The sequence below is a fragment of the Leptodactylus fuscus genome, chromosome 2 (assembly GCF_031893055.1).
Source record: "Leptodactylus fuscus isolate aLepFus1 chromosome 2, aLepFus1.hap2, whole genome shotgun sequence".
Taxonomy (NCBI): domain Eukaryota; kingdom Metazoa; phylum Chordata; class Amphibia; order Anura; family Leptodactylidae; genus Leptodactylus; species Leptodactylus fuscus.
Window position 1 is genome coordinate 220,947,688 of NC_134266.1, and position 27,961 is coordinate 220,975,648.

A 27,961-nucleotide genomic window follows, 5' to 3' on the forward strand; every position below is an offset into this window, starting at 1 on the left:
AGCTGATTGGTGGGGGTGCAACTCCTGCAAAATGGAAATGTAGTTGATAAACAGCTGCATCTCTGTATTTGGAAATGTACCAGTGTTTGATATTCAGTCTTAAAATGGTATTCCTATCTTAGACTGAGTTTCCATAATCATGGTCATGTCTGCATTCATGTCAGCCCAACATTTCTTCAGATAAATACAAAGGTGAAAACTAACTCCTACCAGACTATAACATACCCTGTGGATATCCCAGAAATGTCTAACATGGCAATACTCCTTTAAATGTATTTGTTAGTATCTATCTAGTAGAAGGCCCAGTTTAGTACATATATGTTATAAATATATATTCTAATTACATACTAGAAATATAGATCCGACATGATGGAATGATACAGGATTTTGTTTTTGTAAACAGTGTGTATTTCAGCATCCACCAGATGGTAATCCAGTTCTGTGAGATTTTTATTAAAAATGCATGTGATGCTTAGTTTACAGATAGTATCTATAAATGAATCCTTGGCTCCCCCACCCATACTTTCCCTTTGCATTAGTCATTATTGCATTAGTTATAATTGACTGCAGTGTTAAGAGACCTTAATCAAAGGTCTCTATTTTTCTGGTGTATCTTGGAAGGTCCTGAGGGGGTTGGGGGGGGGAAATTGTCCTCGAATTGCAATACCTCCATGGGACAGCTAGTTAAGTGGCTTTTAACGCACTACCAGAAAATAAAAAATAACTTCTGAATTAAACTCTAACAGTTATGAAACCCATCATCTGCAGATCAATATGAACGGATTTGGAGAATATATATATTGGTCCTCAGGAGTAGTAAAGCCTTTTATTATCAAAAAACTTTAAGGTACACCAACAAGCGTACAGAAGAGCAACATAGGATGGGTAATTGAATTCAATCCAGCTACCTGCAACATACACCTGAAGTTTGTCAGTTTGATACATCCAATGTTTCACATAACACATGTGGTCTTTACACAGATGTTTTATTGGAAATTTTAAATACACTTTGCCAACATTATCCATTACAGACATGGCAAAAAAGCATTGAGGATGGAGGTGTTGAGGATGAGTGCTTTCAAGGAAACATTTTATCAAGTCTTTAAGAGTGCTCTTCTGCAAGTTTCTCAGCCTTTGCTACGGCTTCTTCAATAGGTCCTACCATGTAGAAAGACTGTTCTGGCAAGTGATCGTATTCTCCTGTAATTATAAGGGGGGAAAAAAAATAAAGTTTAAGGCGACTTCATAACAAGACCTTTTCTAGTTTATGTTTTTCAACCAAATTCTTACATGACTAGGAGACCACCAACTATAACAGTGACTAAAGCAACTTTATATTTTTTTGCTATAAACAATGAGGTTTTTTTGCAAATGTAGTTAGAAAGGCACACATTTTCTTTAATAAAACCAACTTCAGTCTATCAAAGACCTTGCTGATGGTAGAGTCTCAAATACATCATTCCCTCTACACCAGTCTTTTGGAGTCGTGGGATGATATGAGGTGCAACGTTTGGCACAAGGCCCTTTCTTGTGCCTCAAGCACAGATCCGCATCTTGCCTGCCACATTGTGCAAATGTAGGCAGTGGGGACCAAGGTATCCACACCTTGGCACAAGATATTTATAATAACACCAGTTTACTGACTTGAGTTACAATAGAAATCTACTCCAGTTTGTAACCTCTTCATAAATTTCCCTTCACTGTTTAAGTTAGGCCATACATTAAGACTAGCGTACAATACACTAGTCTTAATAAATTTTCCCCTAGTGCATCTACAACATGTAAACCCAACCTTGCTGTTAGAGTCAGCTGAATGCTGGAGCCAGATAGAATTACCTTGAAGAATCTGTTTGAATCCCTTGATGGTCTCTTTAAGAGGAACCAGTTTGCCCAGATGTCCAGTGAAGACTTCAGCAACCTGGAATGGCTGAGACAGAAAACGTTGGATCTTGCGGGCTCTGGCTACTGTAAGTTTGTCTTCTTCTGACAATTCATCCATACCCAAGATGGCAATGATATCTTGCAGTGATTTGTAGTCCTATATATAAAAGGGGGAGAAGACGAGTTTGAGACTTCTTACAGCCTGAGAGGTATCATAAAAGTCACAACAGGGCATTCTAATTTACAGAAAACAAACCTGCAAGATCTTCTGCACACCACGAGCTACATCATAGTGCTCCTGACCCACGATGTTGGGGTCCATGATACGGGATGTTGAATCCAAGGGATCCACAGCTGGATAGATTCCAAGCTCAGCAATAGCACGAGACAACACAGTTGTCGCGTCCAAGTGAGCGAATGTGGTAGCAGGGGCAGGATCTGTCAAGTCATCAGCAGGCACATAGATAGCCTAAAACACAGCAGGAGAAAACCTTAAAAGTCAGTCTACATACAGACAGAACAAAAAACAGACGAAATCTAGATTCATGCCTTTTCAGATATACAGAAGTTGCTTCAGCAAGCTCAGAAGAACGAAAGTCTAAAGTTACTCATCATTATAGGCACCATGTAGGATTGACTGAGGTTTGTATTGGTAAAACTTACGGCTAGCTTCAAACATAACTAACCTTTACTCATAAGATACAATATACATAGCTATAGCAAAGCCCATTAAGAATTTCTGGCCATATATATAGGTGTTTCTTTAGAGATGACATAACTGATACAAACCTGCACAGAGGTAATAGATCCCTTCTTTGTGGTTGTAATTCTTTCCTGCATGGTACCCATGTCAGTGGCCAGAGTTGGTTGGTAACCGACAGCAGAGGGAATACGACCCAGCAAGGCAGACACCTATAGAAAAAGTAGAGGGAGTGTAGAGTTTAAGATCCTGGAGGGTAAAAAAAAAAAAAAAACCCAAACAAACATGTGAACAGAGTACAGTCTGTGCGATTACCTCTGAACCAGCCTGAGTAAACCTGAAGATGTTGTCAATGAAAAGCAGCACATCTTGTCCCTCTTGATCTCTGAAGTATTCAGCAACAGTCAAGCCAGTCAGAGCAACACGAGCTCTGGCACCTGGTGGTTCATTCATCTGTCCATATACCAGGGCTACCTATAAGGAGAATTACAGTCATCAGCTAGTCAAGAAGTTATTCTTTAGTACTACGCAATGCTCTTAAGGAATATCAGATAGCTATCCTAGTAAAAAGCCAGCATGTGTTACTGCACCCAAAAAAAAAGCCATTTCTGTGACAGAGCTCTTGCAGTTCAATACAGGAGCAGGCCGGCGGCCATTTTGGGGTGGCCTCTCTATGCTCCTGTATAGAACTACAAGAGCAAGAGAAGCCAGAAGAGGCAGAGTTGCTGCAGAACAAGGAGGCGGCACAGGAAAGAGCTCTCTGGCAGCAATGGGGATGCGCTCATCAGCCTTTCAGCGCTGGGGTCCACCCTCATTGCTGCGGAGAGCTCATTTGCATACCGGTTAAAACCGGTATTTCTACGGAACGGTGCGGCGGAGACCATGGCTAAAGGTAGGAGACAAATAGCCTTTCTTAAGGCTATTCCGACGTGGTAATTAGAAGAGAAAAAAATAAATAAATAAAGTAGTTTAATGGCAGAATCCTTTAAGTACTTGATTTTCTATGTCACAACTGGGGCAGGGGAAAGGAACAGATACCACCAGGTAGAGAGAACATGCAGCTCAAGACACAAACCTTAGATGTTGTGTCCTTCAAGTTAATGACACCGGACTCAATCATTTCATGGTACAAGTCATTTCCTTCACGGGTACGTTCTCCTACTCCAGCAAACACCGAGTAACCACCATGGGCTTTGGCCACATTGTTGATCAGTTCCATAATGAGTACAGTTTTACCCACACCAGCACCACCAAACAAACCTGCAGAGGAAAATAATTTTTTTAGTCAATAGAAGTCATAATTACTTCTTAAGAGATTATTCTGACCAATTATGTCTTAAGGAAACTCAGAGGAATGAGTTACCAAACTAAACAGCTCCACTATGAATACATATTGTCGATTTGACATGTTCAGTGTCAAAAGGCAAATCTACGTAAAAGTTCTAAAAATATAGCAACTGCAAAAATAAGGTTTTGGGTTTTTTTACTGGAATCCATCTGCATTCAGACACTTCAGTGCAAGTGACTAGACTTTGTATAAGGTATTCTACATCTAGGATTTATGAACCTTAGTCAACATACCGATTTTCCCTCCTTTAGCATAGGGAGCAAGAAGATCTACCACCTTGATTCCAGTAACCAGGATTTCCTGTTCAACACTCATTTCAACGAACTCTGGTGCTTCAGCATGGATGGCAGCAAACCTGTGTATACATCAGGACATAATGCATCAGACTGCGCAAGGGAATAACCAATTCATGTACACTTGGAAAGGCAATGTCAAGCAGAGTGCAGTAGTCATGTGAATGCCTTCCTATAAATAGTTATCAATATTCTTAACAAAAGATACTTTATAATCTTATAGAAATGCTCTGTTAGTCTGTGTCCATGTGGTAACCCCCTGCCCCTTCCCAATTACTGCTCTGGCAGTACAAATAGGTGGGTCCACAGTCATGTACCCTTGATAAGTGGCCCACATTCTGGCAGAACTGAACCATCCCTTTATTCCATGGACAGCCATTCATCTGAATTTGTCATGCAATACCAGAATTAGCAGCCTTTCAGGGGTGCTGGGTCAATGAATTTTGAGAGAGCTGGTCCATGAAGAAAGCCTAAGACATCTGTGAACTTTGGCCAGGTTATCAAAACGTATGCTACATGGAGTTTAACATGAATGCCATAACCCAGCCATTTCACTCTTGCAGAATGGAATGTGTTATGCATTCAGATCTAGCCAATGCCACCAAAATCCATCCCAATCTCTTCACTTGTGATCAAGGACAGCTGCTGATATATTGCACACCATCCATAACACAAGAGTAACAGCGTCCTGCTACTTAAACGAGAGAACCTATTAACTTAAAGAGGACCTTTCATCAGATTGGGCACAGGCAGTTCTATATACTGCTGAAAAACTGACAGTGCGCTGAATTCAGCACACTATCGGCTTTCCCGATCTGTGCCCGGTGTAAAGCGCTATCAGTCCCGGGACCGTAGCGCTCGCTTTACAGTCAGAAGGGCGCTTCTGACAGTTAGCCAGGGACGCCCTTCTGCCTAGCAGCGCCTATCGTGCTGTACTGTGAAGCGGGGAGGAACGCCCCCTCCCTCTGCTCACACAGCTCATCCATAGACAAGTATTATCAGGAGCGGGAGGGGGCGTTCAGCGCACTGTTAGCTTTCCAGCAGTGTATAGAACTGCCTGTGCCCGATCTGATGAAAGGTCCTCTTTAAGGATATGATGGTTATAGAAAAAGTTAACAGTTTCTAAGAGGAAGACATAACTGCAAGATAGAAGGTCCAACATACTAATTGGCACAAGTACTACAAGTGCCAGCAGTTTGCTTAAAGAGCCATTCAACACAAAAGACTACTTACTGTTTGGTTGTAATAGGGCCTCTCTCATCAATGGGTTCACCGATGACATTCATGATTCTTCCAAGGGTCTCGGGACCAACAGGAATTCTGATTGGTGTGCCAGCATCAAGAACCTTTTGCCCTCTAACCAAACCTTCAGTACCATCCATAGCAATAGTACGGACAGTGTTCTCACCTATTCCAAGAGGAAAAGTCCATGTAAAGTCTTCAAGAAACAGGGATATAAAATGCTGTAATACTGTCTAAAGTTCTTAAGTTCTTATTACTGCTCTGCATAAACCATGAAGTCACTAGGAAATGTATTAAAGGCATTGGCATCAAATTTTAGCATAAATTCAGAAAAGGTAATTAAAAAAAAAAAAAAAAAAAGTTAAAGCCGGGTCTTTAATTACTAGTTCTACAGTGATAACCATCACTGCGACAACCAATCAACCTCAGTGGTCTAGGGCTATACATGCAAGGACCATTGCAGAGGCCAGTGGATGGATGCAGTGGCCTGTATAAGCAAGTCCTGAGTGTAGGCCACAGCCAGTGTGGAACCAAAAGAGACAGGGCATTTGCCAGTTTAATACGTTCCTTTCTTTTAATCAAACCCCCCCCCCCCCCCCCAAAAGCAGATTAAGATGCTACCCTTCTGTTTAGTCAGGGATCCAGCAGTCTCAGTTTGGTCCCCCCGTCTTTGCTGATCACCTGCCCCCATGTGAGCATGACAGCCAGTCAGTGATACTTGTCTGAATGGAGCATATCTGATCCACCACTGTTTGGCTACATTGCTCAAGTGCAGGCTGAAGGTCAGGGACACCAAGCACCAGAGGAGAGACTGTCCGCTGAAACCCTGATCAAAAGGAGAGTAGTCATTTTTTATTATTTAAGCTACTGTTCACATCCTTCTCAGATCACCAAGTTGCTTCAGGAGACTCAGAAGAACGAAAGTCATGATTAAGGATCATCAAGGAAGGAGTTTTTCTGGTTATAACTAAGAACTTTCATTGCAGAAAGTCTAAAGAGCTCATACCCAGAAGGAAGTCACGTTTATAAACAGAAGACTACTAATACCAGTTATATGTATAAGCTGTCTAATGTGACTGATCATAGTGTCATCCAAGACATGGAGATTTATCTGCAAGGTCATTATGAAAACCTTCTGGCCATGAAGTTTAGTATATTATATGTTACTTTAAGAGCTCATCACCAGTATTAGATTCAAAGCAAAGAGTGGAGAAGTTATAGACACTTTACCCAAGTGCTGAGCAACTTCCAGAACCAGCCTGGTGTCCCTGCCCTGGACCTCCAGGGCATTCAGAATTGGTGGCAGGCCTTCATCAAACTGGACATCGACCACAGCACCGATGACTGCGACAATACGGCCGGTGGCTGTGCCGGGCTTGGCAGCTGCAGACGCCTGAGCGGCATAGTCTCTCTCTGGGAACAAAAAAAATAAATAATTAAAAATTGTGCATAAAATAGCTGTAAGTTTGTGTTCACATCTGTCACAAACACCAAAACTGTCAAGACCCCATGACAGGACCTGACAGAGCCCACTATAGTCACAGGTGACAGATCTGGCACGGTTATACATTTTATATCAAGCAGCAAAATAGAAATAGTAGCAGGTGTGAACAGAGGCCAAGAAGCCTTCTTATGTATGTGGCACATTGCTGCTGCTGCTGCTCCCTGTCACAGCGACCTTGCATTCCTCCATGTGGGATCCTCCAGCACTAGACTGATAGTCCTTGGAAACAAAGGGAAGTACTGCCTCAGTGGAAGTGAGAATCTAAGATTTACAGTAAGTGCATTATAAGAGCATAATAGTGTCTTACAATACAGACACTGGCATAGATGTCACCCCTGTGCCCTGCTAGGTGATGGGGTGCACAAGGGCAGGGGGTCACCTGCTCCATCCAGGCCGTGTATACTAGAAGGTCACCTATAAACTGGGGATGTGACTGGTAATCAGCTTATTCCTCTACAGCCCCCTGCACACGGATGACACGCCAATGCGGCTGAGGCCGAGCACAAGGTCAGACGTCTCCTATAGGAATGACCAGAGCACAGCCAGGGCGGGCAGAGCTCACAGGCCTCGGCCGGGAGATGTGCTGCTACCCGACCCACTGCTGACACCATAACTCCCCCCGTCCCCTTTATGATCGCGGCCCGGCGTGCTGCAGGCCTTAGCCGCACACCACAGGCCTATCCTCAATTCAATGACACCCCTAGGTCACTGGCAGACAGGACGAAGCCGGCTACTTACGGGAGTGCAGCGCTGCAGGAGAGCTCCTCAGCAGGGTCTGTCCAAGCTGGAGGGAGCTGGCGGCCGGCTTGAAGGCCTTAAGAGCCCCAGCGGAGCAGCGTCCGACAGCTCCTAACATGGCGGCGGTAGAAGGAGAGAGCAGCAGAGCAGAAGGAGCACTCAGCAAGCCTACCGCTGGGGGCGGGTACAAGAAGGGCAAAGTCTCCACGTCACGGGGAGGGCTCGGATTGTTATTGGACCGAGCAGCTGTCACTTTTCCGTTTCCTGTAATGCTATTGGCTAGCTGGAGGAGCGCTCAGACGTCAAAGTCATTGAGGTGGGATGTGGGGCCGGAGGCACGTCAGTCAGGCGGGAGGGCGGGGCTTGTGCGGCAGCGTGACCTGTGCGGTCATGTCCTTCACTGTCTTTCAGACATGGTGGAAGGAAGTGCTGGCAGTTGTGTATGTGAGGGGCGAGCGGCCCTGTGCTGTGGGAGCCGTCATTGTGTTTCCCGCTGCACCCTTATCACTGCCCATCTGACTGTGTTGTAATGTTTCCACTAGAAACACGCTGTGCAATAACGGCTAAAAACCGGCTGTACAAACCGTACAGGTGTGCACTGAAGCCTAATGTAGGCCTTACAATAATAAAGGATATGTGATATCAGACATTACTTATAGTCTGTGCTGTAATAACTAATGTGTCCAGTGGTGAATGACTGAACTGAAGGCCTCAGAAAGCCTTATCTGTAGTTACAAAGGCCACATAGTGCTGCATAGTGGAGTCCCAGGAGCTGACACAATGTCAGTATAATGACAGTGACATATTCACTTCCAAGGTCACAGCTATGTGACAGATATTCTTAAGATTTGTACTTTTAGGCTAAGGACTGAAGACATTAGTGCTCTGATATTTCCATATAGATCATCCTGCAACAGACCCGCCATGGCAAGAAACCGCTGAATTCAGATCATTTTCACCAAGATTCCCGCAGCTTGTTAAGCTTTCATCCTCCATGCCAGAACCAGAAGTTATAATGGGCATGCTGCAGGTATAAATGCTGCAGATACACCACATTGCTGGTGTGCGGTTGTGTAGAGGTAACCAGGCGGCTAGGTCTGCTGGGGACAGTAGTGCACCTGAGTTATAGAAGTAAAAAGGCCTGGGCGATATTTTCAAGAAGGAAGAAACACCAAAAACTTTCACACAGACAGGGCAGACATAAGGTTCAGACTTATAATCCAGGCTATTACATAACCCAGAGTTTACAGAGCAGGTTTTGGTTTGTCACAGCCTAAGAAAATTATAATGGTAGTGGGTTGTGGAAAAGGCAGGTCAGGGTCTATGGGGACAAAGAATTAGGCAAACACAGAATGTGAATACAGACTAAAATCATAGCAGACAGCATATATGCATAGAGAGTAAAAAAAAAACAGGTTTTCAGGACTGTTAACATATACTGCAGGGGTAGGCAACCTTTTTTTGTACAACCTGTGGAATCAATACAAGACCAGGACGAGGTAGTCAGTGTGCCGAGCAATAATTAAAGGGATCCTATCATTCAAACACAATTTTTTCTCATTAAAGGGGTTGTCCCATCACAAGGATCCTATCTATAATGCTTGTAAATGCGAATGTAAGACTTTTCCTAAATACATTGCTTCAGCAAAACTGCTTTGTTTGGCCACTATCTTACTTTATTCATTTTTTTGTGGCCACAGCCCTGACCTAGCTGCTCCTGAGTCAAGTGATGTATCAGCCTGCTCTCAGGGGGGAGGGAGGAGGGGCTAAGTGCACGGGAGCGAGCCGGGGGGGGGGGGGGGGGGGGTAGTTTACCCTTTGGGGGAAGGGGCCGCCAATACAGGGTTAGACGCCGGCACAGGTGAAGCCAGGAACATCGCTATGCTTCCACGGAGGCGGAATAACAGCATCGCTTCTGCCGCTGCTGGCTTCATGCAGGGCAGATGCATAGCGATGTTGCTAGCTTCACCTGTGCCGGCATCTAACTCCCCAGCATCCGCTGTAATAGGCGGATACTGGGGACTGTTAGACGCCGGCACAGGCACATCGCTATGCTTCTGCCCTGCATGAAGAAAGCAGCGGCAGAAGCGATGCTGTTCCGCTCCGGGGTCACATATGCAAAGCCAAGCGGCGAGATGCCGCAGGGTGTCGGGTCTGTATTCGCATTATGAAGGGTAGACTGGTGTATGAGCGCGCACGCAGGGCCGGTGGCATCTCGCCGCTTGGCTTTGCATATGTGACCCCGCCCACCAATGACGAAACAAAGCCGGAAGACAGAAGATTTTAGAGGAACGAAGACGGGTAAGTTAGCACTAATGCAGAAACTTTCTATGGTCTGGGACTTGTCAGGAACCCAGCTATGATTTTCTTATTGTAGCTGGGTCATCAGGCAGGGACTCTACAGGTATGAGAAGATATCCCGGCCACAATAAGGAAATCATGGCAGATTTTCTGACCTTAGAAAGTTTCTGCATTGTTGGTCGTATCCATGGCAACCAATCAAGACAACAGACTGTCACCACTAAGAAAGTTAGAGAAAATCTTTAAAACTTTGCAGAATTTTTAATTACTTACATTTGCAAAAGTGTTTAACTTTTAATTATCTACAAATTAAAAAATAATTATGTAGATGGGAATACCCCTTTAAGGCTATTCTGGCGTGTGAATGAGAATAAATTGTGATTGAATGATAGGATCCCTTTAATGACGTCAACCCCTACATAAAAGTTATTATAATGGGACTTGTAGTTGTAAGGGTACGTTCACACAGCAGGGTATCAGCATTTCGTTGCAACTTTCCGCTGCTGATTAGGCCCAGCAGGGAGCGCCAGCTGCAGAATCTGTGGCAAGATTGAGCAGGACACTTATTTTTTCAGCATACTGCTGTGATCTCTTCCTCTCGTTGTTTTCAGATTCAGGGCGGAATCTGCAGCAAATTTCTACATATGTATGCGACCACCCCGGGAGAACCGTGCAGGAGGCTGGACTGTCACGGTGACCTTATTGGCACCAGAACTCCCAGGAGAGGTGCACAGGGAAATAGGCAGAGTCAGTTAGTCGTGACGCCAGTTGGAGTATTGAGACACCCGCTGGTCCCTGGGCTGGAGATGGTGATTTGGGTGCCAGTGCTCTACTCCAACAAAGAGCTTTAGCCCAGGGCTTAGCTGTAAGGAAGGCAATGTCCAGGCCAGGATCAGTAGAAGTGCTCACTGCTTTATTGTAACAGGCATCTGCTGGTCACTTGTCCTGTAGCAGTAAGCTATGGCACATTGGCTTGTAGCTGGATGACACCTTCCCATGTGTTAGCAGAGAGTCTAAGATGTCTGCAGATCCAGCTTCTGGTATACTGCAGGGGCTCAGTTACCTTGTAGAGGTCGGTGCAGGCTGCCAGGGTTATAGCTCTGCTTAGCCTGATATAATCCTGTCCTCTTACTGATAGTGATGGGGGCGCTGTCACACAGCTTGTCTGTCCTGCTACTGCTGTGGCAATCCTCACAGCACAGTGTCTGACACACAAGATGGCCACTGCCACACTTCTCCTTCCTTCCCTGGCTCTTACACAATACTACTTCCTCTCCCTGCTATGACTATTTCCTGTTCCAGCTACAGATCCACTCACTATAGTGTGTGTTGCTATGGAGACCACAGCTCACTAGGACAAGTGAAAGCAGAGAACAATAGCTTAACAACATTACACAAATGAATACAGAATAAACATGGCAACATATACAATCCATCATAACATGTAAGGCACTTCTATGGCCAAATAACCATTAGTAACTCCTGTGAGGGGGTTACATCCCTCCCTTCTTGAATGTAGCACGTCCTCGGGCTACCAATAACACAGAAAACAGTCAATGGCTTAAATATCCCATAGTCCAAAGTAAATGGAATAAACGCTAAATGGGTTAGGAACAAATAATAAACATAGAGGTAGAACTTTGGGCAGTCCAAGCATGGTACAGAATTAGGACTTGCTCTGGCTTCCCCTAACTTATACTTCTTTGTGAAACCTACGGTTACACCGTTGCAAAGAGAGACTCCTTCTGTGTCAAGGGAAACAAGTGACTCCATTTCCTCAGAGGACTTTGTATCAGAGACTCCGGATACTCAGGTACTCCCTGTTGAGAGAGAGGAGGCCTCAGAGTCTGAAACAATTTCTCAAAGGAGATCCCAAAGGGTAAACAAGGGTAAACCCTCAGTTCGCTACAGCCCTTAAAGGAACATGCCCAGATCAGCCATAGTAGACTGTGCATTTCAGCTGATCATCTGCCTTGGAGACTGTTGTTTATCTTCACTTCAACAAATAAGCCATATACCTGGTACCATAGTGGCGACACCATGCTTGGACTGCCCAAAGTTCTACCTCTATGTTTATTATTTGTTCCTAACCCATTTAGCGTTTATTCCATTTACTTTGGACTATGGGATATTTAAGCCATTGACTGTTTTCTGTGTTATTGGTAGCCCGAGGACGTGCTACATTCAAGAAGGGAGGGATGTAACCCCCTCACAGGAGTTACTAATGGTTATTTGGCCATAGAAGTGCCTTACATGTTATGATAGTTTGTATATGTTGCCATGTTTATTCTGTATTCATTTGTGTAATGTTGTTAAGCTGTTGTTCTCTGGTATCACTTGTCCTAGTGAGCTGTGGTCTCCATAGCAACACACACTATAGTGAGTGGATCTGTAGCTGGAACAGGAAATAGTCATAGCAGGGACAGGAAGTAGTATTCTGTAAGAGCCAGGGAAGAAGAAGCAAGGAGAAGTGTGGCAGTGGCCATCTTGTGTTTCAGACACTGTGCTGTGAGGATTGTCACAGCAGTAGCAGGACAGACAAGCTGTGTGACAGCGCCCCCATCACTATCAGTAAGAGGACAGGATTACATCAGGCTGAGCAGAGCTATAACCCTGGCAGCCTGCACCTACCTCTACTAGGTAACTGAGCCCCTGCAGTAGACCAGAAGCTGGACCTGTAGACATCTTAGACTCTCTGCTAACACATGGGAAGGTGTCATCCAGCTACAAGCCACTGTGCCACAGCTCACTGCTACAGGACAAGTGACCAGCAGATGCCTGTTACAATAAAGCAGTGAGCACTTCTACTGATCCTGACCTGGACATTGCCTTCCTTGCAGCTAAGCCCTGGGCAAATGCTCTTTGTTGGAGTAGAGCGCTGGCACCCACATCACCATCTCAGCCCAGGGACCAGCGGGTGTCTCAATACTCCAACTGGCGTCACATCTAACTCTGCCTATTACCCTGTGCACCTCTCCTGGGAGTTCTGGTGCCTATAAGGTCACCGTGACAGTCCAGCCTCCTGCACGGTTCTCCCGGGGTGGTCGCATGTACATACCCTCTCTTGTGCTATATCTTCCTCTTCACCACTTAGTATACATTTATATAGTGGTTCCAAGATACATAACGTTATCATAAATGTCCTACCTGCAGCTTCTGCCCTTCCAAGAGTGTTTTTGCAATCTCCTAGCTTCCTGTGTAGATTCACTTCCCAGGGGTAGAGTAATTGTCTGGATGCATCTGTGCATGTGCATGCAAATCACTAGTCCGGATGCAATGTACTATTGTGCACAATTCTGAGCATCTATATATTGGAAGACATGCTTTATATGGACAGAAATATTGGGGCTCACCTGTTAAAGAGGACCTTTCACCAGGTTTGAAAAGCTCAATGACATGCATCGTGTGATAGGTGCTGTCACCCAGAGAATTTTGGTTTCTTATTAATACAAATTCTATATGTATGACAATATGCTCCTCTAATCACACCCTGGTTGAGCAATGCCTTTCTACCTATTGTGAGAAAGTGACAGGTAAAGTTCTAGAAGGACGCTATATCTCCCCCAGATTCCTCACTTATGGTAAGTGAGGTGACAACACAGATCTGTAACAAATCTCAGCTGTGAGAAGGCCTTTCTGTTAACCATTTCATGTCCTACAACAGGAAGGAGCCGTTAAGTGCAGGTGGGAGTTGGGCCTTATTAAAAGGCCTATAAAAGCTTGTCAAGATCTCAGGGCTGGGCAGTTCCTGGGGAAAGAGAAGAAGCTGGGTTCTGTCCGAACACTGAAAACTGGTGAGAGACTAGTGTGAACTGTTGCCTTTGTTTTAGCCCTAGGTGAAGCATGCCATACATACAGTTAGGGATTTCTTTAATTAGGGGGGGTTTCACTCTTGTGCCACTGGTCTGCCTGCTGTGATTTTGCTGAAATTGCAGGAAATCTGTTTTGCCCATTCATTTCAATGGGTTTTTAAAGTAAACCATTGGTGTCCTTATGCAGCCCCTCTTCTGTGAAACAGTTTTTTTGTACAGACACAAAGTTCTGCATATCTCTGTGTCTGTTCAAAAATAGCAGTTTCATGGTGGAGAGACTGCATACGGAAACTGGTGATTTGCTTTAAAAACCCATTTGAAATGATTGGGCAAGCTGTTTTTCCTGCAATTTTAGTGGAATCACGGCGGGTGGAAATAGTGCAAGTTTGTATGTGCCCCTCAAGTAGGGTTTTTTTTTTGTTTTTTTTTAATATGGGAGAACAGCATTTTTCTGAGCCTGGATTGTGATGAATCAGTTTGCCCATATCTAGTCAGTGCTTTATTGCAGTTCTTGTGGGCTGGCCCTTTAAAAGACTAAAAACTGCTTTCTGCTTCCAGCAAATATCCGGCACCTGTGGGATATTTAAGGCAGATTGTCCCATGGCAATCTGCATGAGCAAAATTCTCCTAGTTTGCCAATGTTTTACAAAGGTGTCTGTCTATATTCTGACTGTTTAACTGTTACCTGAAATTGGATGTTTCTTGTACATGATTGTTTGCTGCCTGCCCTGATGTTTGCTTTGGAACGTCTTCAGTAGTTGATACCTTTTAATGACTAATTGCAAAAGTGATTACAAATGCCAAATTTTCAAGACTACTTATGTCTCTTCATCAAGCATAGTACACAATACCTGAAAAGTCACATAATTGATGATAAATGAGACGAGTGATGTAAAACATAACTATCAATGTAAACCCCTAAGGTTGAGACCCCACGTTGCGGAAACGCAGCATTTTTTTGTGTTGCAGATTTTGCTGCAGTTTTTTGAGCCAAAGTCAGGAGTGGATTGAGCAGAAGTAAAAATATAAGAAGCTCCCTATATATATATTTTCCATTCCTCTTGTAGCCATTCTTGGCTTAGGTTTTTTTTTTGAGCCAAACAAAAAAGCTGCGTTTCTGCAATGTGGGGCTTCAGCCTGAAGCAGTAAATCTAGCAGCAGTTCCTGGAATAAGGAGTGTGAAAGTTTTATTGTCCTCTAAATGAGATTTGATCCATGGTACCCTCACCATCTCCACTAACTCCAGTTCTTAGCATCTGATAATAGGCACCGATTCTGGCGCAGTTGGAATTTTTATTTAGCCCCACCCTTGCATAATCAATGCACTTAGTTTTGGTGTCTGACATGTGAGGGAACCTTCACACGGAGTGTGAACGCTCACTCAATTTGTTCTAAATACGCTAGTAAAAATACACGTGTAACATACAGTGTCCATTGAGTTCAATGGGGGTTTTTTTTGTTTCGTTTTACGTTTGTATTTTTACTGCTGTTAAATGACGCCTGTAAAATTCAATGTATTGCAATGGTGTGCGTACTTTTACGCGCGGTGTATTTTGCAAAAAATATGCGAGCTGTATGCCAACCCATATTCATGGCCACAGCCCAAAAGGGCCGGCCTGGGGATGTCAACCAAACATAGCAGCCATTTCAGGACACACAGCATCTTCAGCATCCAAACTCCATTATACACTGTATGCTGTAATCAGCCAGGAGTGTCTCCTCATGTAAGTATTTCCTTAAATCCTGATAAAAATCTTCAAGAAATGCATGATACACCATAGTTTTGCATGTTAGAACCTCTACTTATATTTATTTTGTATTTTTGTTTGCGAAACAGATCCTCAATTGGCTTTCAAAACCAACTTAAAGAACGCCCCATCTCTTTTGCAAAGGCCAGCAGCCTGACATCTTGAATGTAAGTAGTGGCCACATTTATCTATTGGTTTTTGTTTTTTTTTGCTTCAAGTGCAATTTGAACTTTTTTTTTTTTTTTGTTTTAATGCAAAAATCAGCAGGCTGGATAGGGATTCATAAGGGATGTGTTTTATCTGCACAGACATGTGGTGTGGGTTCAGAATTTTTCATAGGCTTTCATTATAGCCAGCATAGCATTTCGTAGCAACATGTAATAGCATTTAAATTTTTTATATTGCCTTGCATGTTTGCTATACAAAATGTTTGGTGTTTAAACTTTTTTTTTTTTTTTTGCAACAACTTGTCTAGCCGGGGCAAGAAAACAGTCCAATATCATAGGATGGACATAAATGTGAGACGTCTACTAGAACTAGTAAGTGGATGCTAGCCATGCATGTGACAAACTTACATTTTTATTATTCTGTTCTTTTCAAAGGGGTCGTACACACGAATTTTAGGGGCGCATAATCTGGCACGTGTGAGTTTGCGTGCTCGAAACAGATCCCATTAATTTGAATGTGGGGTTACGGGCGTATCACGCACGTAACGTTGCTTGCGCAACATTACACGTGTGATACGCCCGTAACCCCACATTCGAATGGATGGGATCTGTTTGGAGTGCGCAAACTCTTACACGTGTATACGTGCCAGATTGTGCGCGCCCAAAGTCTGCATGTTTTCTGCGCCAATACTTTTTGTTTGTTTTTTTTTTTTGTATGGTAGTGCATGGTTTTTTACCTTTTTATTGGAAAGCATTGCTACATGTTTTAATACATTCAAGGCTCTTTTCTTAACAACCCCCCACCCCCACCCCTCCAGACAGTATTTGTTTTTGTTTTATTTCAAATCATTGATTCTAAATTTTTTTTTTTTTTTTTTTTTTTTTTTTTATAATCTCCAAACCATGCAGATTCAAACGAAGCCCAACCTTTGGGAGAAGACGCATCCTCTCTATGCTGATCGCCATGCCCATGATGCGGGGTGGCTGAACTTATGTTCGCAGCTATTTGAAGAGGAATGGGCCAGCTTCAGTGGGAGAAAAAAAAGTGAGATTGGTGAGTGTGTGTGGTATATATGTAAATATATAATTTTTATTTTCTTCTTGGTTGTATTGAATTTTTCCCTTAACCTTTTTGCTCTGTCCTGGGTTTTTTTTTTTTTTTTTTTTTTTTTTTTTTTTGCTATTTACAGAACATGATGTGCGCACACGGTGGAAGAGTGTGCGGGACCGGTTCATGAGAGATATGAGGCAGGTGGAACGCAGTGGGGCCTCTCCCTCTAAGAGGCCAAAAATCGCTTTTGAAAAGGAGCTGCAGTTCCTCTTGATGGGCAGTGTCTCTCGGGAGTAAGTTTTGTGACTTTTTTTTTTTTTTGTTTTTTTTTTTTTGTTAAATGTATATTTATAAAAAAAATTTTTTTTTTTTTTTATATTCACAGACCTTCCAGCAATGCCAGTGCTTCCCAGGAGCCTGCAGAAGCATCACAAGAGGGGCTGCAGCAGAGGGAGAGCGTCTCACCAAGTCCACCTGCTGGCACCTCTCAGGAACCGGAGAGGGGCCTAACTCATTCCCCTGTCCCTTTCTCCTCCAGCGTGGCTTCCCTGGCATCCTCACGGGGCGCTTCCTGGCATGCAACATCTAGCCAGGAAGCATCGGAGCCGGTGGAAGTCACCCGGAGTTGGAGGCGACATCGGGCCTCTCGTCAACCCACACCTTCCACCCAGGAGCAGACAGGGAGTACCCTCTGGGTAATGGACAGGCAGCTGGACTTGGAAAGTCAGGTCCTGTCCTTTATCCAGAGGGTGAACAGCCAGGACCAATTTCACTTTTTTGGAAATGATGTGGCAGCTATCTGCCGCCAGCTGCCACATCACAGGCAACAACTGTTTAAAGCCTATATCCAGGCTGTGGCGGTAGACTTCTTGTTTGCTCCTGAGCTGCCGGATCTGGCTTGCATGATAAGCCAGTTCCGGCAGCTGTGTGTTGCGGCATCTTCAGGGAGGTTGTCCCGTGCTCAGGACTATGTCTCCTCTCCTTAAGGGCAAAGCACGGAAGATGCACATGCCCCACCTATTCAAAGTCCTGCTTCCCATGTAGAATCTCCTCCCCATGTTGATTTGCCTTCTGTTTCCAGCCCATTCCTCCCCTCCCTTCATGAACCCTTATAAATTTATAGCCTCCTGTTTCCCCCCCCTTTTCTTTTTTTTTTTTTTTTTTTTTTTTTTAAATACTTGTTTTTCAATTGTTTGCTATATATGGGATCTGTGGTTTTTGTTTTTTTAAGTGATATTTGTTTTTTATTCTTGGAAAACATTTGTTTTATTATAATTTTTGTTAACAATGTGTCTTTGTTTTTGTTCCCCAAAAATGATAGTTGACTTTAAGGAGGACCTTTCATGACTGGCCACAGCCAGTTCTATATACTGCAGGAAAGGCCACAGTGCACTGAATTCTGCGCAGTGTGGCCTTTCCAGCACTATATTGAAATGGCTGTTGTCAAACCCATCAAAGCTCCTCTTTAATAAAACCCTTTTTAAATACTTAATTTATTCATATCCATGCCCTATACTGAAGATGTATCGGTGCCTGGTACCTGCAATATGTGTTCATTAGGCAAAAAGGGTGTTTCTTGATAGTGTGAGTGAGACTTTTTTTTTTTTTTTTTTTTTTTTTCTTCTCTTTGCAATGTACTGTGAAAAGGGGGTTGCCCTCACACACTGTCAATGAACAGTCTTCTGATGACTCTGGAAACTGCTATATGAACCCCAACAATAGCTTTTGTTTGGGGGCACATAATGGGAAAGGAAAACAGTGTGCTGAATTCTACACAGTGTTTCACATGATGTGCTTCTAGTGAACAGCTATTGGGGACAATTAATTAGATACATCTTGTGAAGTGTTGCAAGAGAATGAAGAGTCTGTATACATTTATTAAATTAGACTTCAAGGAATTTGTTTTGACCACACACAATTTTATAAACACCTACATGGATAGTTTATATAATCCCACAAACATTTCTGGGTTAACTGTGAGGTTACCTTATTATAGACCACTAGCTGGTACCCGCGACTTCGTCTGCGGTGATTGTAAAAGTGGGTAAGGTTTTCGTACTGTGTATAAGGTATGGGTTATGACATGTAACTTTGTATCTTGTTTTTGCTGTAATTCAGAGAATACGTGAGACTTTTGTGTTGAAGTTAATTTGTATTTGAGCTGCTATACAGTGTTGTGAGAAACTTTACATAGTGACTTTGGGCCAGAAGTATTTGAAGTTAACCCTTTCCCGCCGATGGCATTTTTGATTGTCGTTTTTGACTCCCCTCCTTCTAAACCCCATAACTTTTTTATTTCTCCGCTCCCAGAGTCATATGAGGTCTTAATTTTTCCTGGGACAAATTTTTCTTCATGATGCCACCATTATTTATTCTATATAATGTACTGGGAAGCAGGGGAAAAAATTCAGAATGGGGTGGATTTGAAGAAAAAATGCATTTCTGCGACTTTCTTACGGGCTTTGGTTTTACGGCGTTCACTGTGCAACCAAAATGACATGTCCCCTGTATTCTGTGTTTCGTTACGATGCCGGGGATACCAAATTTATATGGTTTTATTTACATTTTGACCCCTTAAAAAAAAAATCCAAAACTGTGTTAATTTTTTTTTTTTTTTTTTTTTTTGAAAAGTCGCCATATTCCGACAGCCGTAACTTTTTGTACGGGGATGTATAGGGTGTTTTTTTTTTTTTGTTTTGTTTTTTTTGTGGGACCAGGTGTACTTTGTAGTTCTACCATTTTCGGGAAATGTTATTGCTTTGATCACTTTTTATTCAAATTTTTATCAATCAAAACGGTGAAAAAAAAACGGCGGTTTGGCACTTTTGACCATTTTTCCCCGTTACGACGTTTACCGAACAGGAAAAATATTTGTATAGCTTTGTAGAGCGGGCGATTTCGGACGCAGGGATACCTAACATGTATGTGCTTCACATTTTTTAACTATGTGTTCTAGGGGGTGATTTGAATTTTTAATCCTTTTTGTTTTTATATATATTTTATTTTTTTTTGCATTTATTAGACCTCCTAGGGGTAGTGACATGGGTGGGCGGGGTCGTGGATTGTTAGAGCGGTGGGGGTCGGCAAACATGGCTGCTCCGGAGCGTTAAAGAGAGCCTCCTGGAGTATCGTTAAGGTGAGGGGTAAAGTATATGTGATTGTGTGGGGTTAGGGGCTAGGCTGAAGAGGGCAATATGAATTTTGTGGCTTGCTATGGTCCAAAGTGTGTGAGATTGCAGAGATGGTGGTGTGAGTTTGGGTTTTGTGGGGGTCCTGGCACAAACGTATGTGTGCTATTGTGACGAAAAGTAGACTATTGCGCAATCGGGTGTATTAACTATGTTTGTGGAAACTTTCAGCCAAATCGGTCGAGCGGGTTTTGCGTGATTGAGGAACAAACATCCAAACGAGTCCACAGTGTAGCTTGCATGGGAACCCCAGGGGAGAACACACAGGGTATGTTTGCTGGGAGGTGCTACATGCTTAAAATATAGCAAGTTTAATAAAACTAAAAACAATTTGTTTGGCACATAAAAACACACGGATACAAGAAGATGTGAAACTTTTCACGTTTCATTCTTTAACCACATCTGTAAATCATTTTGCCAAACCAGCTGTGCTTTTAGTATGTTTGATAACAGGCTTGCTGCTCATGAGCTAGGTATCCACCATAGCCATTTGGTCTCTACTGCAGTGTATATATAGTGTGTAGACCAGGGGTAGGGAACCTTTGGCTCTCCAGCTGCTGTGAAACTACAACTTCCAGCATGCTCCATTCACTTCCATGGGAGTTCCCAGAACAGCAGAGCCTGTATGCATGCTGGGAGTTGTAGTTTTGCAACAGCTGGAGAGCCGTACGTTCCCTACCCCTGGTGTAGACCCAGCATCATATGTGGGCAAAAAAACAGCAAGAATATCTGCGTTTGCATGGCTTTCCATCCCATATTCTAAAGACATATTTGATAGGGAAAAATGTACATTGTGGGGCTCACAATCTGGCCCAAAAACTTATCAGGAAAAAAAAAACACGATGAGGAAGGTCTTCAGTATGCATCAGGCTGGTCATCACTGAGTCAAGAAAACTGCCTTGGCACGGCACCGTCGGGACTCACGAAGTAGTCCGTGAAGGCATTTCTCACCTGTACAGCTGCGTTGGCTGGCCGACCTGAGCGCCTAGATGGTAATAATGGGTGACCCAAAGCTGCCTGTGACTCCACTACAATGTTGGGGTTGGCATAGTCCAATACAAAGTTGTGAAGCACACAGGCAGTTTTGATCACCAGATCTACAGTATTGGGCGCCAACTGCAGCCCACAGGTGAAGACCTTCCACTTACTACTCATGAGCCCGAAGGCGCAGTCTATGAAGAGTCGTGCCCGGCTCTGCCTCATGTTGAAGACCCTCTTCAGGGCATCTAGTCTCGTCCATGGGTATGGGCGCAGCAGGTTTTCCAAGAGGGGAAATACCTCATGACGAACGGGACTGGATGAGTAGTACCTGGAAGCGGTCTTGGTGGAGGTAGAGTCACCTGATCTAGCAGTACTGTGCGACCCAAAACCGATGACAGTAGTGCACGGGAGTCCCCAGTACTACCATAGGCACCGACTTCGATAGCAAGAAAACGGTACCTGGCATCAGCGACCACCATCAGGACCACTGAAAAGTACTTCTTGTAGTTGAAGTACAGTGATCCTGAGTGCGGTGGCTTCTGCACACGTACATGCTTACCGTCGACGGCACCTATGCAGTTGGGGAAATTGGCCACAGACTGAAAGCCTGCAGCTGCCTGCAACCAAATCTCATGTGTCGGACTGGACATCGCTAAGGGTTGCAAGTGCTGCCATATCAGCTGGTATGTGCTCCTCACAACTCCGGATATTGTGGATTGGCCCACCTGGAATTGGAGGTGCAGGGAAAGAGAAAAAAAAAAATCAGGACACAATATCAGCTGCAGTGACAACATTTTTAAAACAGTATGTAAAGTATAGGTACACATTTGACTAACTATTGCTAGCTATATAGGGACACATTTGCCGCACTATACAAAGTACCCGGACACAGTATTATTATTATCTATATAGGGTTTGCGCAGTATTGGAAACTACATATGGAAGATGGGAAACCTAGTATTGTTAACTATTTTTTTAGGGACACATTGGCCACACTATGGGAATCACACGGACAGATTTTTTTTAAAATATTATGTGTTCCTCTTTGACCATTTGTTCCATTTTGTTTTTGACCATAGCATTTTTATAATTTAAAGGGGCTCTATCACTAGGAAAAGTCATTTTAACTAATCGCACCTTTGCATAGCCTTTAGAAATGCTACTCCACACTTACCTTTAGTATGTAAATTGCCTCAGGGCTCGTTCACATCTGCGTTCAAGGGGTCCGTTCTGCAGGTTTCCGTTTCCTGCATAAAACAGAGCAGGATACGGAAACCTGCAGGAGTCTTTCTCACCCATTCATTTGAATGGGTGAGAAAGCTGTCCAGCCGTGAGCGGCGGTGAGCGTTTTATGCTCTCCGCCGCGAAACTGGGTTTTTTAATCCGGACACAGAGTCGGACATGCAGGACTCTGTGTCCGGATTACAAAATCCGGTTTCGCGGCGGAGAGCATAAAACGCTCACTGCCGCACCTGGTCTGTGCTTTGCGTCTTCTGGCATGCAGAAGATGGAAAGCACGGAATGGAAGGCTGAACGCAGGTGTGAACCTAGCGTCAGTGGTTTCTGAATAAGTCCGTTTTTATTCATATGCTAATCAGACTGGTGCACGATAGATCGTGCACACCTCTCCCTGTTGTTTTCTATGGAAGACTGCTGATGATGATGACGATTCAGCTTCCTGTTTGCCTCACACACATAGGAGATAATAGGAGAGAGGAGGCTGCTGGGAACTTCCTGAGCTGGCTGGGAGCTCATTAGCATATTAATAAAAACGGACTTATTCAGAAACCACTGAGGCAATCTACATACTAAAGGTAAGTGTGAAGTAGCATTTCTAAAGGCTATGCAAGCATGTGTTTAGATAAAAATGACTTTCCCAGTGATAGAGCCCCTTTAAACACTAGTATAAGTTTCAAATAGAAGAAATACTGCAACGTGATGACCAGCCTCTCCATGGGACTGAGAGCCTTCCTCATGATGGTGTCTTGGTGCTGAAGATGCATGGCCAGGAGGTCTAGTAGCTTATCAAAAGCTGCAGGAGGTATCCGCAGAAAAGTTTGAAATTTCGCAGGATCCCTTTTTAAAAACAACAAATTGAAACAATAAAAAGTGCACACAGTGTAATGTTGAGCACTTGCACCTCTCCACACTGAAATCTCCCAAATGGACCCTCTAGACCAGGGGTGCTCACACTTTCTCAGCATGTGAGCTACTTCTTTAAATGGCCAAGCCCTAAGATCGACTACCCACTTTTTGTGGGCAGGACCGGGGCGGGCCTATAGGCGGAGTGGGGTGTGTCTGTGGGTGGGGCTGGGCATGTAGGCGTGGCCAGACGGATAGTGAGAGGTGGCCGTCCAGGCATCCCCGCTGTCTGATTCTTCACAGCGCAGGCTGAGAGTTGTCCCTGGACACTGGCAGGCTGGGGCAGCCCCACCTGCCAGTGTCCGTAGATGACTCTCAGCCTGCGCTGTGAAGAAGAAGCACCCCGACCCCCTCCATCCCTAAGAGCGGCCTTCAAGTGCTTGTTCACAGCGCAGGCTGAGAGTCATCTCAGTTCACTGCCGCAGCCCCAGTCTGCCAGTGTCCAGAGATAACTCTCAGCCTGCGCTGTGAAGAAGCAGACAGTGGGGATGTCTGGCTGTATCCCGCGATCGATCCATACGTCCATTGCGATCGACCGGTAGATCGCGATCGACGTACTGGGAACCCCTGCTCTAGACAATATAAAATAGCAGAGTGTCCACAAAAGTGACAGTTTACAATTTACACTAAAATAAATTTGGAAACTACAGACATGGGCATCAGTTGTGAACGTTCTAAAAAGAAATTGCAACTTACAGCCTCAACTCATAGTAGAGATGTGCAAAAAAGCCCCGGGATGGCCGTAAAAGGTTTATGAGGTGTACCCAATAGCGCCTTCTTTTTGGCCTCGGGGACTCATGTTGGTCCTCCTCCTCGTCCTGCTGCTATTGTAAAAAAAAATTATTTGCAACAATACTTATAACATCAAGACATTACAAAGTATGTGTTTGTGAATGTACCTCCTCTTGTAGTCTTCGTCGCTGAACCATCAAATTTTTGTTGAAAATTTTTTACAATAAGAAAAGAAAAAACAATTACAAGTTACAGGGCGAACACCCGCCCTGCGAACAGAAAAAGCACACAGTGCAACACAAAATACAATCATAGAAGAATAAAAAAAAAAAAGAAAAAAAAAAATTAAAGACAAAGAAAACAACATAGAAGAAAGAAAAAGGGGAAAAAAAGAAAAAGGGGGGGGAGGAGGAGGGAGGGGGTTAGTGGGACAGATGGATGGGGGAGAGGACTAAATGTGGGGGGAGAAAGGGTAGGTAGGGGTGAGTGTGAGCAGTCAGGAAACCAGTGAGAGCGCTCGCCAGGTCATCCATACCACAGCCAGTTGGGAGGGGCTCGGGAGCAACCACTGGTCAAATACTTGAGACGAACAACAAGAGTATCAATCAGAGGAGGGGTCAGAGCCCAGAAGCGTCCGGTACTCTGCAGACTGTTGAAACCTGAACCAGTAGAACCAGGTTTTGATGTACGCCTCAGTCGTGCCATGCAGGAAAGACGTGAGATTTTCCATGCGCATTATCTCGTTGACCTTCGAAATCCAGAGGGAGAGAGGAGGAGGATCCACTCGTTTCAAAAAAAGGGGGATACAAGCCCGGGCAGCGAGGATCAGGAATCTAAGTAGGGAACGCTTAAAGACCTTTACAGAAGACTCACAATGATTAAGAAGGAACAGGGCAGGGCCCAAATGGTGTGAAGTTTCAGTAAGCTGGAGGGTTATCCGTTTGACCCCCTCCCAGAAGGACGAAAGGGCAGGACAGGACCAAAAAATGTGTAGCAGCGTGCCTTCCTCGTCGCCACAGCGCCAACATAATGGGGAGACCTGAGGAAACATAGCATGGAGTCTCGTAGGAACCCTATACCATCGGGACAAGATTTTGTAGCTGGCCTCCTGGTGGCGAGAGCTGATGGAAGCAGCATGAGAAAGGCGAAAAATGCGCTTACGCTGCTCCTGAGAGAGGGAAAGGGACAAATCAGATTCCCATTTCAGCAAGAACGGCGGAACAAAATCCTCCGGAGGTTCAACCAGGATCCGGTAAGCAAGCGAGAGGGAGTGGCGGAGGGGGCCAGCACCAACACAAATCTTCTCCAAGGGGGTAGGTTCGACGCGGAACTCTGCAGGAGCAGGGAGAGAATGTAAAAAGTGACGAAATTGCATCCCCCGCCAAGCATCCAAAGGGGGCAGCTCAGGAGGGGCCTGGGAGTTCAGGAGTGTAGTCCATCCCCCTGCGTCCTGGAAGTGACAGACACGGAAAATTCCATGACGGCGCCAATTACGAAAAACTCAGTCAAACATTCCAGGTGGAAAGGCAGGATTGCCCAGCACTGGAAAAAGAGCGGAATCCTTAGGGAGGAGAGTGGAGCGAACAAGGCCCCTGGAGCAAATCCGAAGCGTGGGACCAAGGGTAGGGTGAGAAAAGAGAGACGACAATGAGGAGGAGTCCAACCATGGGGCAACCTGCAAAGGGATCGGAGAGAATGCTTGTTCGATGTAGACCCAAGGTTTAGAAACAGCATGCCTACACCAGTCCACGACACGAGTCAGGTGGGTAGCCAAGTAATAGGACTTCAGGTCCGGAAGCGATAGACCACCGCAACTCTTGGGACGAAAGAGAAAAGCCTTGCTCACTCGGGCGGGTCTGCCCGACCAGATGAACTTCAGTTGGACGGAAGTGAGGGATCTAAGAAAAGACAGAGGGATGTGAATGGGAAGCGCCTGCATCAAATAGAGAAGACGAGGGAGAATGTTCATTTTAAAAATCGTGCATCTCCCGAACCAAGTAAAGGCTCCAGCGGACCATCGAGTACAATCAGCCCTGATAGATGCCAGAAGTGGGGGGAAGTTGCAACGAAAGAGATCTTTTGGGTTCGGAGTAAGATAAACCCCCAAATATTTGAGAGAAGTGGGGGCCCAATGAAAAGGGAAAGACTCAAGGAGGAGGCTGCCAAGGAGGAAAGGGTCACATTAAGGGCTTCCGACTTCGAAAAGTTGATTTTAAAATTCGAAAGGGTCAAGTAAACCTGAAAGGCGAGCATCAGAGCCGGAAGAGAGACATGCGGGGAGGAGAGAAAAAACAGCAAGTCGTCTGCATACGCCGCCACTTTATATAAACGGGAATAATGAGCAGCGCCTGAGATGTTCGGGTCGGCTCGAACTTGGCGGAGGAAGGGTTCAAGAGTCAGGACGAAAATGAAAGGCGAGAGGGGGCATCCTTGCCTAGTGCCATTTCGGATTAGGAAGGACTGGGACAATAAACCGTTCACCCTGACCATCGCTGTAGGGAGAGAGTATAGAGCCATGATCCAACTCATCATGCGATGTCCAAGACCAATATGTAACAGGGTCTCTTCCAGTTGACCCTGTCGAAGGCTTTCTCAGCGTCAGTTGAAAGAAGCATGAGAGGAGAGCCCGACTGTTTAGCCCCATACATGAGGTTGATAGCTTTGGTAGTATTATCTCGAGCCTCACGGCCGGGTAAAAATCCAGGATGATCCGGGTGAACAATATCTCCTAACAAGGGCGATAAACGGGTCGCAAGGATCTTGGCCAAAATTTTTAGGTCAACATTGATTAGCGAAATGGGGCGGTAGTTAGAGCACAGAAGAGGGTCTTTTCCGGGTTTGGGGATAACCGCTATGTGAGCACGCAGGGAGTCACGACAAAGGGCCGAGCCATCAGTGAGAGAATTGAAAACTTTTAACAGTCTGGGGCGGAGTTCAGGGCCAAGTTTCTTATAGTATACCAAGGTAAGGCCGTCTGGGCCTGGGGCCTTACCCGTTGCCATACTGGAGATAGCTAAAGAAATTTCCTCTTCAACAATAGGAGATTCCAAGGCCGTCAAGTCTTCTAGGGACAGCGACGGGAGACCAGAGGAGGAGAGATAAGAACGAATGCGATCTCGGAACTCCGTTTCAGGGAGAGGAGAAGGGCCAGAGTCTACAGAATACAGAGAGGCATAGTAGTCCCGAAAGGCAGCCGCAATATCGAGGGGCATGTGTAATCGAGTACCCTGGGCGGAACCGATGCATGAAACATAGGTGGAGGACTGCTGAACCCGAAGGGCCCTAGCTAGGGAACGCCCGCTCTTATTTCCGAACTCGTAAAAATGACGTCTACATTTAGCTAGAGTACCCTTCACCCTATCAGTGACGAGCGTACGCAATTCCTCTCGGGCGCTGGCAAGCTGAGAATAAACATCAGGAGTGATTTGGCGTTTATGAAGAAGTTCCAATGAGCGGATCCGCTGCAGCAGAGATTCAATGCAAGCCCGGCGTTCCTTGTTCAAGCGGGAACCATGTTGCAACAGGATACCCCGGATAAAACATTTGTGAGCCTCCCACACCATTGGAGGAGCAATCCCCGACAGTTCCTCCCTCTCAAAGTATTCCCCCAAACGGGTCTTAATGTCATCCAAGATGGTTACGTCATCAAGAAGTGATGCGTTAAGTTTCCACTGACGCTGGAAGGGAATAGGAGAGGACAAGGAAACAGACAAAGTAACCAAAGCATGGTCGGAGAAAGTAATGTTGTCGACTTCCGCAGCCAATAAAGAATGAAGATGTTGGTGACAGATAAAGAGGTAGTTGATACGAGAATATCGGTGATGGACTGGAGAATAATAGGAGTAATCCCTATCTAATGGGTGGAGTAACCTCCAGGAGTCCATAAGTTGGTGGGAATGAAGATCCCTCTTAACCCTCCTGATGAGCGAGTAAGGGTGAGAAGAGACGCCAGTAGAAGAGTCCAATGAAGGGTCTAGGACCAGATTGAGGTCACCCCCCGCCACCAGGAAGCCCTCCACAAAGCCGTCCAACAGCCCCAAGTAAGAACTAAGAGCACGACCCTGTCCCGAGTTAGGTAAATACAAAGAAACAAAAGTAAAAAGCTGAGAGGAAATACGACCCTTGACCATAAC

At 44.8% G+C, this 27,961-nt stretch overlaps 1 protein-coding gene and 2 non-coding genes across 3 annotated transcripts; all 3 read right to left on the bottom strand.

Moving 5' to 3' along the window:
- Positions 1–969: 969 nt before the first annotated feature.
- Positions 970–7,861, bottom strand: ATP5F1B (ATP synthase F1 subunit beta). Its single transcript, XM_075265596.1, has 10 exons — positions 7,707–7,861; positions 6,695–6,877; positions 5,456–5,630; positions 4,163–4,284; positions 3,657–3,841; positions 2,897–3,055; positions 2,671–2,793; positions 2,138–2,350; positions 1,837–2,038; positions 970–1,200 (listed from the first exon to the last, which is right to left on the bottom strand). The coding sequence occupies exons 1-10, from the start codon at positions 7,822–7,824 to the stop codon at positions 1,103–1,105; spliced, it is 1,578 nt and encodes a 525-aa protein (XP_075121697.1). The 5' UTR covers positions 7,825–7,861; the 3' UTR covers positions 970–1,102.
- On the bottom strand, positions 2,430–2,502 carry LOC142196383 (small nucleolar RNA SNORD59). Its single transcript, XR_012715216.1, has one exon. It is a non-coding gene; the product is annotated as a small nucleolar RNA SNORD59 (small nucleolar RNA).
- On the bottom strand, positions 6,342–6,414 carry LOC142196384 (small nucleolar RNA SNORD59). Its single transcript, XR_012715217.1, has one exon. It is a non-coding gene; the product is annotated as a small nucleolar RNA SNORD59 (small nucleolar RNA).
- Positions 7,862–27,961: the final 20,100 nt, after the last annotated feature.

Coding starts and splice junctions, on each gene's coding strand:
- ATP5F1B (XM_075265596.1), bottom strand. CDS start 7,824: ATGTTAGGAGCTGTCGGACGCTGCTCCGCTGGGGCTCTTAAGGCCTTC. Junction 6,878..7,706: donor TCCTGCAGCGCTGCACTCCC/GTAAGTAGCCGG, acceptor TTTTGTTCCCAG/AGAGAGACTATGCCGCTCAG. Junction 2,039..2,137: donor GTGTGCAGAAGATCTTGCAG/GTTTGTTTTCTG, acceptor TTTTATATATAG/GACTACAAATCACTGCAAGA.